This window comes from Conger conger, chromosome 9, assembly GCF_963514075.1.
Source record: "Conger conger chromosome 9, fConCon1.1, whole genome shotgun sequence".
Classification (NCBI taxonomy): Eukaryota; Metazoa; Chordata; class Actinopteri; order Anguilliformes; family Congridae; genus Conger; species Conger conger.
The window spans coordinates 8,559,891-8,577,390 of NC_083768.1; the positions used below are offsets into that span (position 1 = coordinate 8,559,891).

The 17,500-nt window shown below is 49.2% G+C and overlaps 1 protein-coding gene across 1 annotated transcript in view; it reads left to right on the plus strand.

Annotated features, from left to right (window-relative positions):
- The window catches only part of reck (reversion-inducing-cysteine-rich protein with kazal motifs), a 62,058-nt gene that overhangs the window by 23,895 nt on the left and 20,663 nt on the right, over positions 1 to 17,500 (plus strand). Inside the window, exons 9-12 of the mRNA XM_061255260.1 lie at positions 1,904 to 2,168; positions 3,808 to 3,981; positions 11,778 to 11,990; positions 15,095 to 15,231. Of these exons, the coding sequence (XP_061111244.1) occupies positions 1,904 to 2,168; positions 3,808 to 3,981; positions 11,778 to 11,990; positions 15,095 to 15,231 (789 nt within the window). The remainder of the gene's footprint in view (positions 1 to 1,903; positions 2,169 to 3,807; positions 3,982 to 11,777; positions 11,991 to 15,094; positions 15,232 to 17,500) is intronic.

Consider the following 17,500-nt stretch of genomic DNA (forward strand, 5'->3'; position numbering starts at 1 on the left):
AGGGGGGCTGGAGCCTATCCCAGCATACATTGGGCGAAAGGCAGAAATACACCCTGGACAGGTCGCCAGTCCATCACAGGGCACACACACACACCATTCACTCACACACTCATACCCACGGGCAATTTAGACTCTCCAATCAGCCTAACCTGCATGTCTTTGGACTGTGGGAGGAAACCGGAGTACCCGGAGGAAACCCACGCAGACACGGGGAGAACATGCAAACTCCGCACAGAGAGGCCCCGGCCGACGGGGATTCGAACCCAGGACCTCCTTGCTGTGAGGCGCCAGTGCTACCCACTGCACCATCCGTGCCGCCCCAGCGGCATATTCTAAAGGCATATTATGCAGGATTTGTGTGTTATAAATATCATAAATTATGCAACAGTTAGTTTTATACAACCGGTAAGAACATTATAATCTTCATTGTATCAGAGATATCATACACTCGTGACCTAGCAACACCTCTGTTCTAAAAGCGCTCCGTTCTATTGTTATAACGATATATCTGACAGTTAGCACACATGGATCACCTGCTGTCCTGGGCTCAGGGGAACAGGGTCAGTTCTCCCAGTGATTCTGCCTGTGCTGTGCTGTGACTGTGCTCCTCTGTGACTGCGCTCCTCTGTGACTGTGCTCCTCTGTGCTCCTCTGTGACTGCGCTCCTCTGTGACTGTGCTCCTCTGTGACTGTGCTCCTCTGTGCTCCTCTGTGACTGTGCTCCTCTGTGACTGTGCTCCTCTGTGACTGCGCTCCTCTGTGACTGTGCTCCTCTGTGACTGTGCTCCTCTGTGCTCCTCTGTGACTGCGCTCCTCTGTGACTGTGCTCCTCTGTGACTGTGCTCCTCTGTGCTCCTCTGTGACTGCGCTCCTCTGTGACTGTGCTCCTCTGTGACTGTGCTCCCCTGTGACTGTGCTCCTCTGTGACTGTGCTCCTCTGTGCTCCTCTGTGACTGCGCTCCTCTGTGCTCCTCTGTGACTGTGCTCCTCTGTGCTCCTCTGTGACTGTGCTCCTCTGTGACTGCGCTCCTCTGTGACTGTGCTCCTCTGTGACTGTGCTCCTCTGTGCTCCTCTGTGACTGTGCTCCTCTGTGACTGTGACTGTGCTCCTCTGTGACTGTGCTCCTCTGTGACTGTGACTGTGCTCCTCTGTGACTGCGCTCCTCTGTGACTGTGCTCCTCTGTGACTGTGCTCCTCTGTGACTGCGCTCCTCTGTGCTCCTCTGTGCTCCTCTGTGACTGTGCTCCTCTGTGACTGCTCCTCTGTGACTGCGCTCCTCTGTGACTGTGCTCCACTGTGCTCCTCTGTGACTGTGCTCCTCTGTGACTGTGCTCCTCTGTGACTGTGCTCCTCTGTGCTCCTCTGTGACTGTGACTGTGCTCCTCTGTGACTGCGCTCCCCTGTGACTGCGCTCCTCTGTGACTGCGCTCCCCTGTGACTGTGCTCCTCTGTGACTGTGCTCCCCTGTGCTTCTCTGTGACTGTGCTCCTCTGTGACTGTGCTCCTCTGTGACTGCGCTCCTCTGTGACGGTGCTCCCCTGTGACTGTGCTCCTCTGTGACTGTGCTCCCCTGTGCTCCTCTGTGACTGTGCTCCTCTGTGACTGCGTTCCTCTGTGACTGCGCTCCCCTGTGACTGTGCTCCTCTGTGACTGTGCTCCCCTGTGCTCCTCTGTGACTGTGCTCCTCTGTGACTGTGCTCCTCTGTGACTGCGCTCCTCTGTGACTGTGCTCCTCTGTGCTCCTCTGTGACTGTGCTCCTCTGTGCTCCTCTGTGACTGCGCTCCTCTGTGACTGTGCTCCCCTGTGACTGTGCTCCCCTGTGACGGTGACTGCGCTCCTCTGTGACTATGCTCCCCTGTGACTGTGCTCCCCTGTGACGGTGACTGCGCTCCCCTGCGCAGGTCTGCACTGCTGTGACCGGGCGGAGGACACTCACTGCCAGACGGCGTGCCGGCGCATCCTGCGCACCATGACGACGGAGCACGAGATCATCGACCGGCTGATCGAGGAGTGCCAGCGGCAGCCCCTGCCCCAGGACCCGCTGTGGCAGTGTTTCCTGGGCAACGCCCAGCCCCCGCCCAACCCCGACCCCGACACCCCGCCCACCGCCAAGATGGACTGCGCCAAGCTCCACTGCTGCGCCAAAGCCAACACGTCGCTGTGCAGGTCAGTGTGCGGAACGTACCACGTGGGGGGGGGGACCAAAATATGGCAAGAGACTAGGCTGGGGGGGTGTGATGGGGGTGTTTTAGTCTTTTAATAAGACTGGGGGGGTGTGATGGGGGTGTTTTAGTCTTTTAATAAGACTGAAAATCTTTTCTTTTTTTCTCTCAAGCAAAAAACATTTGCTCCTTTCACAAATCTCGCCTCCATGGCAACGTGTTCGTCTTATTTGGCGATTTCATATCAAAATAAAAGAATCAAATTATTCCTGACATTTACTTATTTTTTGGTTTTGGCAGTAGTGGGTGGGGGGGTTAGGCCGGTTGAAAATATGAAGAAACGTTTAAAACGCTTACTCCTCCAAGACTAAAGCACAGGCTTATTTAATTTTCATTGCATTTCTTCAATGCCCTCGTGTGCAAATTGCATATAATAACCAAGAAAGTGTGACAAACCACCTTGTTACTCTTTTAAATCTGAGAAAATATAAAAGGCTATTCATTTTCCTCCTAAGTGAGCTGCGAATAATGTTCTCACTTTAGAACAAAATTAAATGTAGGCTTGAAAAAGGACTTGGGGGAAAAATACAGAGGATATGACCTCAGGTTGTGACCCCTGTGTGGAACGTGCCATTGCCACAGACAAGGAGTGGAGCAAGCCATTGGCACAATGGAGCCTTTGGCTGTTGTTGGTATTATTGGCCTGTGTAATGTAAGGCTGTTGTTATTATTATTGGCTTGTTGTTATTATTGGCTTGTTAATGTAAAGATGTTGTTGTTATTTTTGGCTTGTTTAATGTAAGGCTGTTCTTGTTATTATTGCCTTGTTTAATGTATGGATGTTGTTATTATTGGCCTGTGTAATGTAAGGCTCTTGTTATTATTATTGGCTTGTTGTTATTATTTGTTTGTTAATGTAAGGATATTGTTGTTATTTTTGGCTTGTCTAATGTAAGGCTGTTGTTGTTATCATTGACTTTTTTAATGTAAGGCTGTTGTTGTTATCGTTGCCTTGTTTAATGTAAGGCTGTTGTTATCACTGGCTTGTTTAACGTGAGGCTGTTGTTGTTATCATTGCCTTGTTTAATGTAAGGCTGTTGTTATCACTGGCTTGTTTAACGTAAAGCTGTTGTTATCACTGGCTTGTTTAACGTAAGGCTGTTGTTGTTATCATTGGCTTGTTTAATGTAAGGTTGTTGTTGTTATCATTGGCTTGTTTCATGTAAGGCTGTTGTTGTTATCACTGGCTTGTTTAACGTAAGGTTGTTGTTGTTATCATTGGCTTGTTTAATGTAAGGCTGTTGTTATTATTGGCTTGTTTAATGTAAGGCTGTTGTTATTATTGGCTTGTTTAATGTAAGGCTGTTGTTATCATTGGCTTGTTTAATGTAAGGTTGTTGTTGTTATCATTGGCTTGTTTAACATAAGGTTGTTGTTGTTATCATTGGCTTGTTTAATGTAAGGCTGTTGTTATTATTGGCTTGTTTAATGTAAGGCTGTTGTTATTATTGGCTTGTTTAATGTAAGGCTGTTGTTATTATTGGCTTGTTTAATGTAAGGCTGTTGTTATTATTGGCTTGTTTAATGTAAGGCTGTTGTTGTTATCATTGGCTTGTTTAATAGTCACTCTGCTCCGGCCTCAGGGAGATGTGTCAGCAGAGCAGCACTAACTGGGGTGCGCAGACGTGGCAGGAGTTCCACCAGCTCTGCCAGTACAACCCTGCGGAGGCCGACCTGGTCACCTGCCTCGCCGACGTGCAGGAGCCCTGCCAGCTGGGCTGCAAGGACCTGTCCTACTGCACCAACTTCAACAACCGGTGAGAATATACCTCTGTGTTATACTACACCACACTGCACCAACTTCAACAACCGGTGAGAATATACCGCTGTGCTATACTACACCACACTGCACCAACTTCAACAACCGGTGAGAATATACCTCTGTACTATACTACGCCACACTGCACCAACTTCAAATAAAGATTATACTACACTGTAAAATTATTACTGCTACTTATTAGTATTAGAGCATGCTGTACCAAGTCAGTGAATGAGCATACTCCAATATACTGTGATCATATGATATTATACCATTTGCCCAACTTCACTGTATTGACCCTGCTGTACAGTATACTGTAATTACGCCTTTATCAACTTTGTCAAACTGCGTATGACAGTACTATACTGTACTATACCATGCTGTAATTCATCAGATTGTACAAATGGGTGGTGATCAGCCAGCAGATCATTCCATTTTTATTTTCATCCCACGCCAGCTCGCACAATAGACGATTTTGTGCTTTCCCCACAAACCACATTCCCAGATCCACGTTCTCCGGAGGTCCGGAATTGGCTCATAACTTTGTGTGCGGTGCGTAAAGTCGTGCCACTCCCAGTGCAGGGCGTCGGATACGGGCATCGGAAAGGCACTCTGAGGCCAGCCCTTCTGGAAGTGATTATAACGGGGAAATCTGGGCCTCTCGGGGGGCTCAGGAATGCAGTTTCGTCTGACGGAGGGGGAGGGAAGTGTGTGTGGGGGGGGGGGGGGGGGGTAGGCTGTCTCCCCAAAAATGCACAGGGCCAGTGTGGAGCCGGCAGCCTGAGGCTAACGCCGGAGCCAGTAAACATTCTTATGTTGTGACGTACTGTAACTGACTGAAAGATGTATCGTGACATAGTTGACTGAAAGATGTATCATGATATAGTTGACTTAAGGATGTATCGTGACATGACATAGTTGACTGAAAGATGGATCGTGACATTGTTGATTGAAGGATGTATCATGATGGGACATGGTTGACTGAAGGATATATCGTGACGGGACATGGTTGACTGAAGGATGTATCGTGACAGGACATGGTTGACTGAAGGATATATCGTGACGGGACATGGTTGATTGAAGGATGTATCGTGACGGGACATAGTTGACTGAAGGATATATCGTGACGGGACATGGTTGACTGAAGGATGTATCGTGACAGGACATGGTTGACTGAAGGATGTATCGTGACACGGTTGACTGGCAGTGACAGTGATGGGCGCTGAGGACTTCCTGAAATGTCACCTCAGTCTGTTTCATTATTTCAGACATCCTCACTAAGGCAGGCAGCCGTTTTCAGGAAACTGTGTTTTAACACGGATGGAAACCCCATGATATAGTTACGCCTCCTTCCTCTTTTATTCAAACCCCTTCTCTCCATCACTCCTCTCACGCTCTCCCTCTCTCATCCCTTCCATCTCTCACACTGCTCACAAGTCAACATAACCACAGGAATAAACTAAACGGAGAACAAAATTCCTCATGAAACGCAGCCTCCCCTCAGACCTCCAAAGGCACAAGGGCCTGTGAGGAGAAGAATTTTGAGGACAAAATAATTATTATATATATTTTTCTCATTTTTGCTGGCTTGTTTGTCATCACATCCACATGCTATTGGCTAGTGTTTCACTGTGTCCTCTTGGGACCGGCCTCCTGGTTCTCCTGCCTTCCTGCGATTGGCTCCTTTAGCACAGACAGGAAGTGGTCAGCATACCAGACATTGTTGGATGGGAGTCAGATGGAGATGTAGAGAGGCGGTGTGTCTTACAACATGTACGGCTAATCAGTAACACTTTCGTTTTTAATCAGGTTCAGTCTTTACCAAGACAAGCTGAAATCACAATCCACTTTTTCCTCAATACAGTCAATTCTTCGTAACCATACAAAGTTAATATATATATATACACTCTGTGAGCACTTTATTAATGTTAATGTAATGTTAATGTTAATGTAAATATTTAATCAGCCAATCGTGTGGCAGCAACAAAATGCATAAAAGCTTGAATACATGGTCAAGAGGTTCAGCTGTTTTTCAGACCAAATGTCTGACTTTGACCATGGAATGTTTGTTGGTGCCAGACAGGGTGGTTTGAATTTCTCAGAAACTGCTGATCTCATGGGATTTTCACGCACAACTGGAGTCTCTAGAGTTTGCAGAGAATGGTGCGAAAAACAAAAAACATCCAGTGAGTAGCAGTTCTGTGGGCAGAAACGCCTTGTTGATGAGAGAGGTCAGAGGAGAACGGCCAGACTGGTCGAAGCTGACAGGAAGGTGACAGGAACACAAATAACCACACATTACAACAGTGGTATACAGAAGAGCCTCTCTGAACACACAACTCTTCAAACCTCTTAAATGGATAGGCTACAGCAGCAGAAGTCCAATACGTCTAAAACCTAAGTCTAATAAATACCTAATAAAGTGCTTACTGAGTGTATATTCCAGAAAATGAATACAGTTTTAATATTGGTGTTTTTTTCCCATCTGCTTCCTGGAAAACTATTTTAATTCAGATGTTATGTCATCGTGTACCAGTGGGCGTGCGTGTCAATCAGATGTCCGTCAATTGCCCACCCTCCTCCGACCAATATCATCGCATTACCTTACATGTCATTTGGCTGACGCTTTTATCAACTTACAGTTGATTAGACTAAGCAGGAGACAATCCTCCCCTGGAGCAATGCAGGGTTAAGGGGCCTTGCTCAAGGGCCCAACGGCTGTGCGGATATTATTGCGGCTACACCGGGGATTGAACCACCGACCTTGCGGGTCCCAGTCATGCACCTGAACCACTACACCAAAAAAAGGGCTTTTTACTTTTTACTTACACACCATGTGCACGTATAACCTGTTTACTTCTACCCTGTTTACTGCTCCCTTACCTCACTCCCTGCCTGCTGTGGCTGATTAATTTTTCATCTTTGATGCACGCCTTTCAGCCTTTCTCAAAGAAAGGTCGATCTGACGGGTGATCAAACAAGTTGAATATCAGATCGGCCTTTCTTTGAGGCGCCTTGAAAGACGTACATCGAAGAGGCGTAGTTCAACACGGAGGAGTCACAGCGGGCGGAGGGTGTGATTAGCGGTCTGAAACCTGGCCTGCCCCAGCAAAACCTCGATTTGATACATTCAGCCAGAGTGTTGAAGAAGTGAGACTGCCGGCAGAGTGAAGGGAATGTGTGAAGAGAGGTTCATTCGATATGAAATCCCGTTCACGTGAATGTGTCCTACCTGCCTTAAAGAGTTATGCTTGGCTGTGTTAATGTGTTTTTATGGAGCTTTGCCCGGCTCCATAGAGTGCTATATTTCTCTGTGGGGTGTTTCATGGTGTGGCAGCTAAGGGGCGAAGCTCCGTTTTAATTAGGAGCAGGTGGAGCAGATTGTTTAGTGGTGGAAAACTCATCCGGAGACCCTCTGAGGTCTCCCTCGCTAGCGTGGAGATGGCTTTGTGGGAGGATATGGGGTCCTGGACAGGAAGTAGAAATCAGCGCCACGCCATAGACAGGAAGTGGGCCTGCAGAGCGCATTTTCCACTTTGACCAGGTGGGCGGGGCACCAGCATAGCTCCCTGGATTATGGTCTTAACAAGTATTTCAGTCTTTTAATATAACTTCTTCTGTCGTCTCTCAAGTAGAACACATTAGCTTAGTTAATGTAAGTTAATGTTTGCTTGGAAGTTTTCTAATTCCATTGTCAGTCTTGAAATGAGTCAAATTGTCTTGCCTTGCTGGCAATATTTTAATTTTATTTAGCAGAAATGGAAAATAGATAAGATTTAAAGTCTCAACAGAACATAACACCGAAATACTTTTTTTTTTTTTTTTTTCACTGCTGAGCTCATCTTATAAGGAAAACTGCAGCTCCTCTGTGAGACATTTTTATCCTCATGCGGCTGAGAGTGACGCAACTGCTGAGATTCACTAGAGCTCAGGACTCATACTGTTCCACACGGGGAACAGCTTTAACTGCTCAGGGCTCATACTGTTCCACACGGGGAACAGCTTTAACTGCTCAGGGCTCATACTGTTCCACACGGGGAACAGCTTTAACTGCTCAGGGCTCATACTGTTCCACACGGGGAACAGCTTTAACTGCTCAGGGCTCATACTGTTCCACACGGGGAACAGCGTCAGCTCCTCAGGGCTCATACTGTTCCACACGGGGAACAGCTTTAACTGCTCAGGGCTCATACTGTTCCACACGGGGAACAGCGTCAGCTGCTCAGGGCTCATACTGTTCCACACGGGGAACAGCGTCAGCTGCTCAGGGCTCATACTGTTCCACACGGGGAACAGCGTCAGCTGCTCAGGGCTCATACTGTTCCACACGGGGAACAGCGTCAGCTCCTCAGGGCTCATACTGTTCCACACGGGGAACAGCTTTAACTGCTCAGGGCTCATACTGTTCCACACGGGGAACAGCGTCAGCTGCTCAGGGCTCATACTGTTCCACACGGGGAACAGCGTCAGCTGCTCAGGGCTCATACTGTTCCACACGGGGAACAGCGTCAGCTCCTCAGGACTCATACTGTTCCACACGGGGAACAGCGTCAGCTCCTCAGGACTCATACTGTTCCACACGGGGAACAGCGTCAGCTCCTCAGGGCTCATACTGTTCCACACGGGGAACAGCTTTAACTGCTCAGGGCTCATACTGTTCCACACGGGGAACAGCGTCGGCTCCTCAGGGCTCATACTGTTCCACACGGGGAACAGAGTCAGCTGCTCAGGACTCATACTGTTCCACACGGGGAACAGCGTCAGCTCCTCAGGGCTCATACTGTTCCACACGGGGAACAGCGTCGGCTCCTCAGGACTCATACTGTTCCACACGGGGAACAGCGTCAGCTCCTCAGGCCTCATACTGTTCCACACGGGGAACAGAGTCAGCTCCTCAGGGCTCATACTGTTCCACACGGGGAACAGCGTCAGCTCCTCAGGACTCATAGTGTTCCACACGGGGAACAGCGTCAGCTGCTCAGGACTCATACTGTTCCACACGGGGAACAGCGTCAGCTCCTCAGGGCTCATACTGTTCCACACGGGGAACAGCGTCAGCTCCTCAGGCCTCATACTGTTCCACACGGGGAACAGCGTCAGCTCCTCAGGCCTCATACTGTTCCACACGGGGAACAGCGTCAGCTCCTCAGGGCTCATACTGTTCCACACGGGGAACAGCGTCAGCTCCTCAGGGCTCATACTGTTCCACACGGGGAACAGCTTTAACTGCTCAGGGCTCATACTGTTCCACACGGGGAACAGCGTCAGCTGCTCAGGGCTCATACTGTTCCACACGGGGAACAGCGTCAGCTGCTCAGGGCTCATACTGTTCCACACGGGGAACAGCGTCAGCTCCTCAGGACTCATACTGTTCCACACGGGGAACAGCGTCAGCTCCTCAGGACTCATACTGTTCCACACGGGGAACAGCGTCAGCTCCTCAGGGCTCATACTGTTCCACACGGGGAACAGCTTTAACTGCTCAGGGCTCATACTGTTCCACACGGGGAACAGCGTCGGCTCCTCAGGGCTCATACTGTTCCACACGGGGAACAGAGTCAGCTGCTCAGGACTCATACTGTTCCACACGGGGAACAGCGTCAGCTCCTCAGGGCTCATACTGTTCCACACGGGGAACAGCGTCGGCTCCTCAGGACTCATACTGTTCCACACGGGGAACAGCGTCAGCTCCTCAGGCCTCATACTGTTCCACACGGGGAACAGAGTCAGCTCCTCAGGGCTCATACTGTTCCACACGGGGAACAGCGTCAGCTCCTCAGGACTCATAGTGTTCCACACGGGGAACAGCGTCAGCTGCTCAGGACTCATACTGTTCCACACGGGGAACAGCGTCAGCTCCTCAGGGCTCATACTGTTCCACACGGGGAACAGCGTCAGCTCCTCAGGCCTCATACTGTTCCACACGGGGAACAGCGTCAGCTCCTCAGGCCTCATACTGTTCCACACGGGGAACAGCGTCAGCTCCTCAGGGCTCATACTGTTCCACACGGGGAACAGCGTCAGCTCCTCAGGCCTCATACTGTTCCACACGGGGAACAGCATCAGCTGCTCAGGGCTCATACTGTTCCACACGGGGAACAGCATCAGCTGCTCAGGGCTCATACTGTTCCACACGGGGAACAGCTTTAACTGCTCAGGACTCATACTGTTCCACATGGGGAACAGCATCAGCTGCTCAGGCTGAATCCACACGGGGAACAGCATCAGCTGCTCAGGCTGAATCCACACAGGGAACAGCATCAGCTGTTCAGGCTGAATCCACACGGGGAACAGCTTTAGCTGCTCAGGGCTCAGGCTGAATCCACACGGGGAACAGCGTCAGCTGCCTGTGGAACAGATGAGCCCCCCCCTCCCCTAGCTTATCTGGAGGGGCGGGTGAAATGCCTCATCACCAGATAAATGGATGCAATTTAGATGAATATCGTTCCAGAATGAAACAATAACTCATGGAGATGTTGCAAGCCTGGCAATAGACTGAAGTGAGATGTATTAATATACAATATTCTGCAACACTCCGCAATGTACTGTGTAGGTACACTATTGCCACTTTGAACTGTGGCAGTTTGTCTTTGTTAAAAGTACAAAGCAGTGAAATGCTGTTATATTTACAGGATATTGCGTTACGCTTCTGCTGGGAAACTGATCAATAAAGTCACTAGAGGGGCCACGGTGGAGGCTTAGCTAGTACTGAAAACCCTGTAACTGAAGCTGAATGATTCTGTCAGAGTACAGAGCCACATTCACAGAACTGTTTTATGTGTCCCTGTGTGTGTGTGTGTGTGTGTGTGTGTATGTGCGTGTGTGTGTATGTGTGTGTATAATGTGTGTGTGTGTGTGTGTGTGTGTGTGTATGTGTGTGTGTATGTATGTATATGTGTGTGTGTATGTGTGTATATGTGTGTGTGTATGTGTGTATAATGTGTGTATGTGTGTGTATGTATGTGTGTGTATAATGTGTGTATATGTGTGTGTGTTTGTGTGTATGTGTGTGTATAATGTGTGTATATGTGTGTATGTGTGTGTGTATGTGTGTGTATAATGTGTGTATGTGTGTGTATATAATGTGTGTGTGTATATGTGTGTGTATAATGTGTATGTGTGTGCGTGTGTGTGTGTGTGTGAGTATGTGTGTGTGTGTGTATGTGTGTATATAATGTGTGTGTATAATGTGTGTGTGTATAATGTGTGTATAATGTGTGTGTATAATGTGTGTGTGTGTGTGTGTATAATGTGTATGTGTGTGTGTGTGTATAATGTGTGTATAATGTGTGTGTGTGTATAATGTGTGTATATAATGTGTGTGTATAATGTGTGTGTGTATAATGTGTGTGTGTATAATGTATGTGTGTGTATAATGTGTGTGTGTATAATGTGTGTGTATAATGTGTGTATAATGTGTGTGTGTGTATAATGTATTTGTGTGTATAATGTGTGTGTGTGTGTGTATATGTGTGTATAATGTGTGTATGTGTGTATAATGTGTGTATAATGTGTGTATATAATGTTTGTGTATAATGTGTGTATAATGTGTGTATAATGTGTGTATAATGTATTTGTGTGTATAATGTGTGTATAATGTGTGTATAATGTGTGTGTATAATGTGTGTGTATATAATGTGTGTATAATGTGCGTGTGTATAATGTGTATATAATGTGTGTGTATAATGTGTGTGTATAATGTGTGTGTGTGTGTATAATGTATTTGTGTGTATAATGTGTGTATAATGTGTGTATAATGTGTGTATAATGTATTTGTGTGTATAATGTGCTCAGGCCGACAGAGCTGTTCCGTAGCTGTAACGCGCAGTCAGACCAGGGTGCTCTGAGTGACATCAGGCTGTGGGAGAAGGGCAGCATTAAGATGCCCTTCATGAGCATCCCGGTGCAGGACATCACCAAGTGCCGTCCGGACATGTGGAGGGCGGTGGCCTGCACCCTGCAGATCAAGCCCTGCTACAGCAGGTCCCGCGGGAGTGTCATCTGCAAGTACGTCTGTCTGCCACCCCGTGTCCTCTCCCAATACCCCCCATCCCCTCCCAAATACGCCCCTATCCTCTCCCAATACCCCTGTGTCCTCTCCCAATACGCCCCTATCCTCTCCCAAATACGCCCCTATCCTCTCCTAATACGCCCCTATCCTCTGCCAATACCCCCCATCCCCTCCCAAATACCCCCATGTCCTCTCCCAATACCCCCCCGTCCCCTCCCAATACGCCCCTATCCTCTCCCAATATGCCCCTATCCTCTCCCAATACTCCCCTATCCTCTCCCAATACCCCCCATCCCCTCCCAAATACCCCCATGTCCTCTCCCAATACCCCCCATCCCCTCCCAATACACCCCTATCCTCTCCCAATACCCCCCCGTCCCCTCCCAATACGCCCCTATCCTCTCCCAATACACCCCTATCCTCTCCCAATATGCCCCTATCCTCTCCCAATACCCCCCTATCCTCTCCCAATACGCCCCTATCCTCTCCCAATACGCCCCTATCCTCTCCCAATACCCCCCTATCCTCTCCCAATATGCCCCTATCCTCTCCCAATACCCCCCTATCCTCTCCCAATACGCCCCTATCCTCTCCCAATACCCCCCATCCCCTCCCAAATACCCCCATGTCCTCTCCCAATATGCCCCTATCCTCTCCCAATACGCCCCTATCCTCTCCCAATACCCCCCTATCCTCTCCCAATACGCCCCTATCCTCAATCTGCAGGTACATCTCTCGGTGCATTTAGCGTTTTTTTCACCTCTCCTCTTGACGCATCCAGCATGAAATTGCTCGTACTAGAAGGGCTTGCAATTAAACAAAGAAGAATCGGTTGTTAAAAATTGGTTGCACTTTTTCGCCTTTCCAGTCTGAAACTCGTATTTGTTTTTGAATGAAATTAAAAGAAAGAGAGACCCCTGGAGGCTGGTGCCGGTACTGCGCTGTATCTGGGGCGTCCTACAGGCACCAGCACCTCCTCTGTGTGAGTGCATCTTTTTAAAAGCCAATCTTTATCTCCCCGCAACAAAACAAATGCAACATCAGGTTGTATTTACACCGTGCCTTTTGGGATCACTGAGGTGCTCTGTGAATTTAGCTTCAACCAGAATCTCCCCTGGAATCCTGATGAGTAGCAGACTCTTATCTCCTGCTCTGCTGTCCTTCTTAAACAGCGCTGTTTAAAGGGTCCTTTTTTCCGTCGTTAACTGGAGCTCAGCTAATTATACTGTGCAGCTGGCCTCGATGGCCGGGCGTAATTAAATTAGCTTTCCATACATTAGTCTTTCCCTGGGGTTAATTTTCACATACTGTGTATTTGACATTTTTAATCACATTAATGAACATTTAGTTCCAGTTTTCGTCGTTTTAAACGCGGCCCTGCCTTGAGCCAGGGGGGAGTAGGCCCTCCCCAGCCCTGCCCACCCGCGCACCTTTCTGGGGTGGCCTCCAGCCCCCTGCCCCAGGGACTGCTCCACTGTCAGTCCTCATGTTTACCACCGCGATTCCCTGGCCTTAGTGGCAATGCTAAAAATCATTTGTCATTTAGCTGACGCTTTCATCCAAAGCTGCTTACAGTTGATTCGACTAAGCAGGGGACAATCCCCTCCTGGAGCAACGTGGGGTTGAGGGGCCTTGCTCAAGGGCCCAACAGCTGTGTGGATCTTATCCTGGCGACAGCTAGGGATTGAACCGCCGGTGTCCCAGTCGTGTACCGTGCCTTAACCCCTGGTCACGGATGAAGCTGAGGGGTTCTGGAATGATCCTGCACTGTTTGGATGTAGGACCAGTGCCTCAGTGCTACACCCTCGAGGATATAGGGGCGGCCTGTAGCGTAGTGGTTAGGGTAAATGACTGGGACACGCAAGGTCGGTGGTTCTAATCCCGGTGGTTCTTTAACCCTGCATTGCTCCAGGGGAGGATTGTCTCCCGCTTAGTCTAATCAACTGTACGTCGCTCCGGATGAGAGCGTCTGCCAGATGCCAATAATGTCATGTCATGTAATGTAAACTAATCACAGGCCTTACATACTTCAGGGGTGAGTCCTGCTGAATCGGAGCCCATCTAAACACGAGGGGAGGATTAGGTCATTTCCCGCTTCCACAACTTCTCTGGTCTGTCCTGTATTTCCCTGCCCCCACTCCCCACCTCCAAAAAAACCCCCTCTCTGTCTTCCCTTCCTCGTGTTAGTTCCAGTGACAAAGGATTACCCATCTATCCCGTTCGGCTCTGTGCTCAGACTTGTGAGAAAGTTATCTAATGCCAACCACGGACTTATCCGGAACCCAGTCACAGTTCCCAATAAGGGTACATTAATTGACATTAACTAATGTATTTATTGACATGATTTCATGATGTACAAATACATAAACAAAGCTGTACAGATTAACTTCACAGTAGTTTGTTAGTTAACAACTACATTAGTTCATGGCAATTCATGTAACCTATAAGTGTTACCAGTGCTGAATAAGTTCACGGTTTGGTTGGCTTTTTAATAACTTTCTGACTTCTTCTCAAGCCTGTGTGTGAATTCAGGTTGTTCTTTGGAAATCAAGCGCTGTAAATGTACGCACACATAATCAGGAAGAAAGGTTTTCGATTTTGGGCGAGCTCCCGGGTTGCCAGATGTGCTATCAAAGAATGTAATTACAATCTGCTCAGTTGGGAGACCAGGCTTTTGGTCTTCAAGGCAACACAAAGGATATGTTGCCTCAATGTTGAAAAATGTGGGGTAGGTCTGAAAATGAAGTGAACAGAGACTTCTGAGAACCCCGGGATAATTGCGTGAGATGCTTACTGGATTACTGGAAGAAAACTGCAGTAAAAAAAAAACGGCAAGAGACGTTTTAATAGGTTTAGAGTTAAGGCCCATCCTATAACTATAATTATAACCATAACCATGAATATAATGATAAGGATGCGAGCATCCACGCCGATGAACCTTCGTAGCATCATCGTCTGCCATCGTGCACGTGACGGCCTGTGAATTCGGACCGGTTTTGATTGGCTGTCTGTGTTTTATCGTTCATGCTGGAGTAAGTTGAGGAGCCGTAGTCACATCCCGTCCCCCACCCTGCCCCCTCCACCCTCCCCCCTCCCCCAGGTCGGACTGCGTGGACATTCTGACCCAGTGTGGCGACCACGGCAAGTTCCACGACGGCCAGACCCCCGAGAGCATCTGTGACCTCCTGTCCCCCACCGACGACCCAGAGCGCTGCATCCCCCTGCAGAGATACCTCAGTGAGTACCCCAAAACCCAGGGGTACCCCAAAACCCAGGAGTACCCCAAAACCCAGGGGTACCCCAAAACCAGGGCAAACACTCTAACCCCTGCAGAGATACCTCAGTGAGTACCCCAAAACCCAGGGGTGACCCCAAAACCAGGGCAAACACTCTAACCCCTGCAGAGATACCTCAGTGAGTACCCCAAAACCCAGGGGTGACCCCAAAACCAGGGCAAACACTCTAACCCCTGCAGAGATACCTCAGTGAGTACCCCAAAACCCAGGGGTACCCCAAAACCCAGGAGTACCCCAAAACCCAGGGGTGACCCCAAAACCAGGGCAAACACTCTAACCCCTGCAGAGATACCTCAGTGAGTACCCCAAAACCCAGGGGTGACCCCAAAACCCAGGAGTACCCCAAAACCCAGGGGTGACCCCAAAACCCAGGAGTACCCCAAAACCCAGGGGTGACCCCAAAACCAGGGCGAACACTCTAACCCCTGCAGAGATACCTCAGTGAGTACCCCAAAACCCAGGAGTACCCCAAAACCCAGGAGTACCCCAAAACCCAGGGGTGACCCCAAAACCAGGGCGAACACTCTAACCCCTGCAGAGATACCTCAGTGAGTACCCCAAAACCCAGGAGTACCCCAAAACCCGGGAGTACCCCAAAACCCAGGGGTGACCCCAAAACCCAGGGGTGACCCCAAAACCAGGGCAAACACTCTAACCCCTGCAGAGATACCTCAGTGAGTACGCCAAAACCCAGGAGTACCCCAAAACCAGGGCGGGCACTCTAACCCCTGCAGAAATACCTCAGTGAGTACCCTAAAACCCAGGAGTACCCCAAAACCAGGGCAAACACTCTAACCCCTGCAGAGATACCTCAGTGAGTACCCCAAAACCCAGGGGTGACCCCAAAACCAGGGCAAACACTCTAACCCCCGCATAGATACCTCAGTGAGTACCCCAGGAGTACCCCAAAAACCAGGGCAAACACTCTAACCCCTGCAGAGATACCTCAGTGAGTACCCCAAAACCCAGGGGTGACCCCAAAACCAGGGCGAACACTCTAATCCCTGCAGAGATACCTCAGTGAGTACCCCAAAACCCAGGGGTGACCCCAAAACCAGGGCGAACACTCTAACCCCTGCAGAGATACCTCAGTGAGTACCCCAAAACCCAGGGGTGACCCCAAAACCAGGGCGAACACTCTAACCCCTGCAGAGATACCTCAGTGAGTACCCCAAAACCCAGGGGTGACCCCAAAACCCAGGGGTGACCCCAAAACCCAGGGGTGACCCCAAAACCAGGGCAAACACTCTAACCCCTTCAGAGATACCTCAGTGAGTACCCCAGGAGTACCCCCAAACCAGGGCAAACACTCTAACCCCTGCAGAGATACCTCAGTGAGTACCCCAGGAGTACCCCCAAACCAGGGCAAACACTCTAACCCCTGCAGACATACCTCAGTGAGTACCCCAGGAGTACCCCCAAACCCAGGGCAAACACTCTAACCCCTGCAGAGATACCTCAGTGAGTACCCCAAAACCCAGGGGTGACCCCAAAACCAGGGCAAACACTCTAACCCCTGCAGAGATACCTCAGTGAGTACCCCAAAACCCAGGAGTACCCCAAAACCAGGGCGGGCACTCTAACCCCTGCAGAAATACCTCAGTGAGTACCCTAAAACCCAGGAGTACCCCAAAACCAGGGCAAACACTCTAACCCCCGCAGAGATACCTCAGTGAGTACCCCAGGAGTACCCCCAAACCAGGGCAAACACTCTAACCCCTGCAGACATACCTCAGTGAGTACCCCAGGAGTACCCCCAAACCCAGGGCAAACACTCTAACCCCTGCAGAGATACCTCAGTGAGTACCCCAAAACCCAGGGGTGACCCCAAAACCAGGGCAAACACTCTAACCCCTGCAGAGATACCTCAGTGAGTACCACACGAGTACCCCAAAACCCACCCCGCAGGGCAAACACTCAACCCCTGCCCAGTCTGTACCCTACAAAAAGTCTCAACAAGCATTTTAGTCTTGTCACAATGTATTTTTGTTCTCTCAGGTAGAAAATATTGCTGTAGCTTCTACTGTTTGCTCAACGTGAAAGTTTCTTATTCCACTGGCAAATCTTGAGTGAGTCAGACTGTCTTGCCTCATTGGCAATATTTTCATCTTATTTACAGGAGCAAAAAAATTAATAAGACTAAAATACTTATTTTCTTGTTTTTGCAGTGCAGGTCCTCGACGCCCCAGGCCAAACACTCAATACCCGTT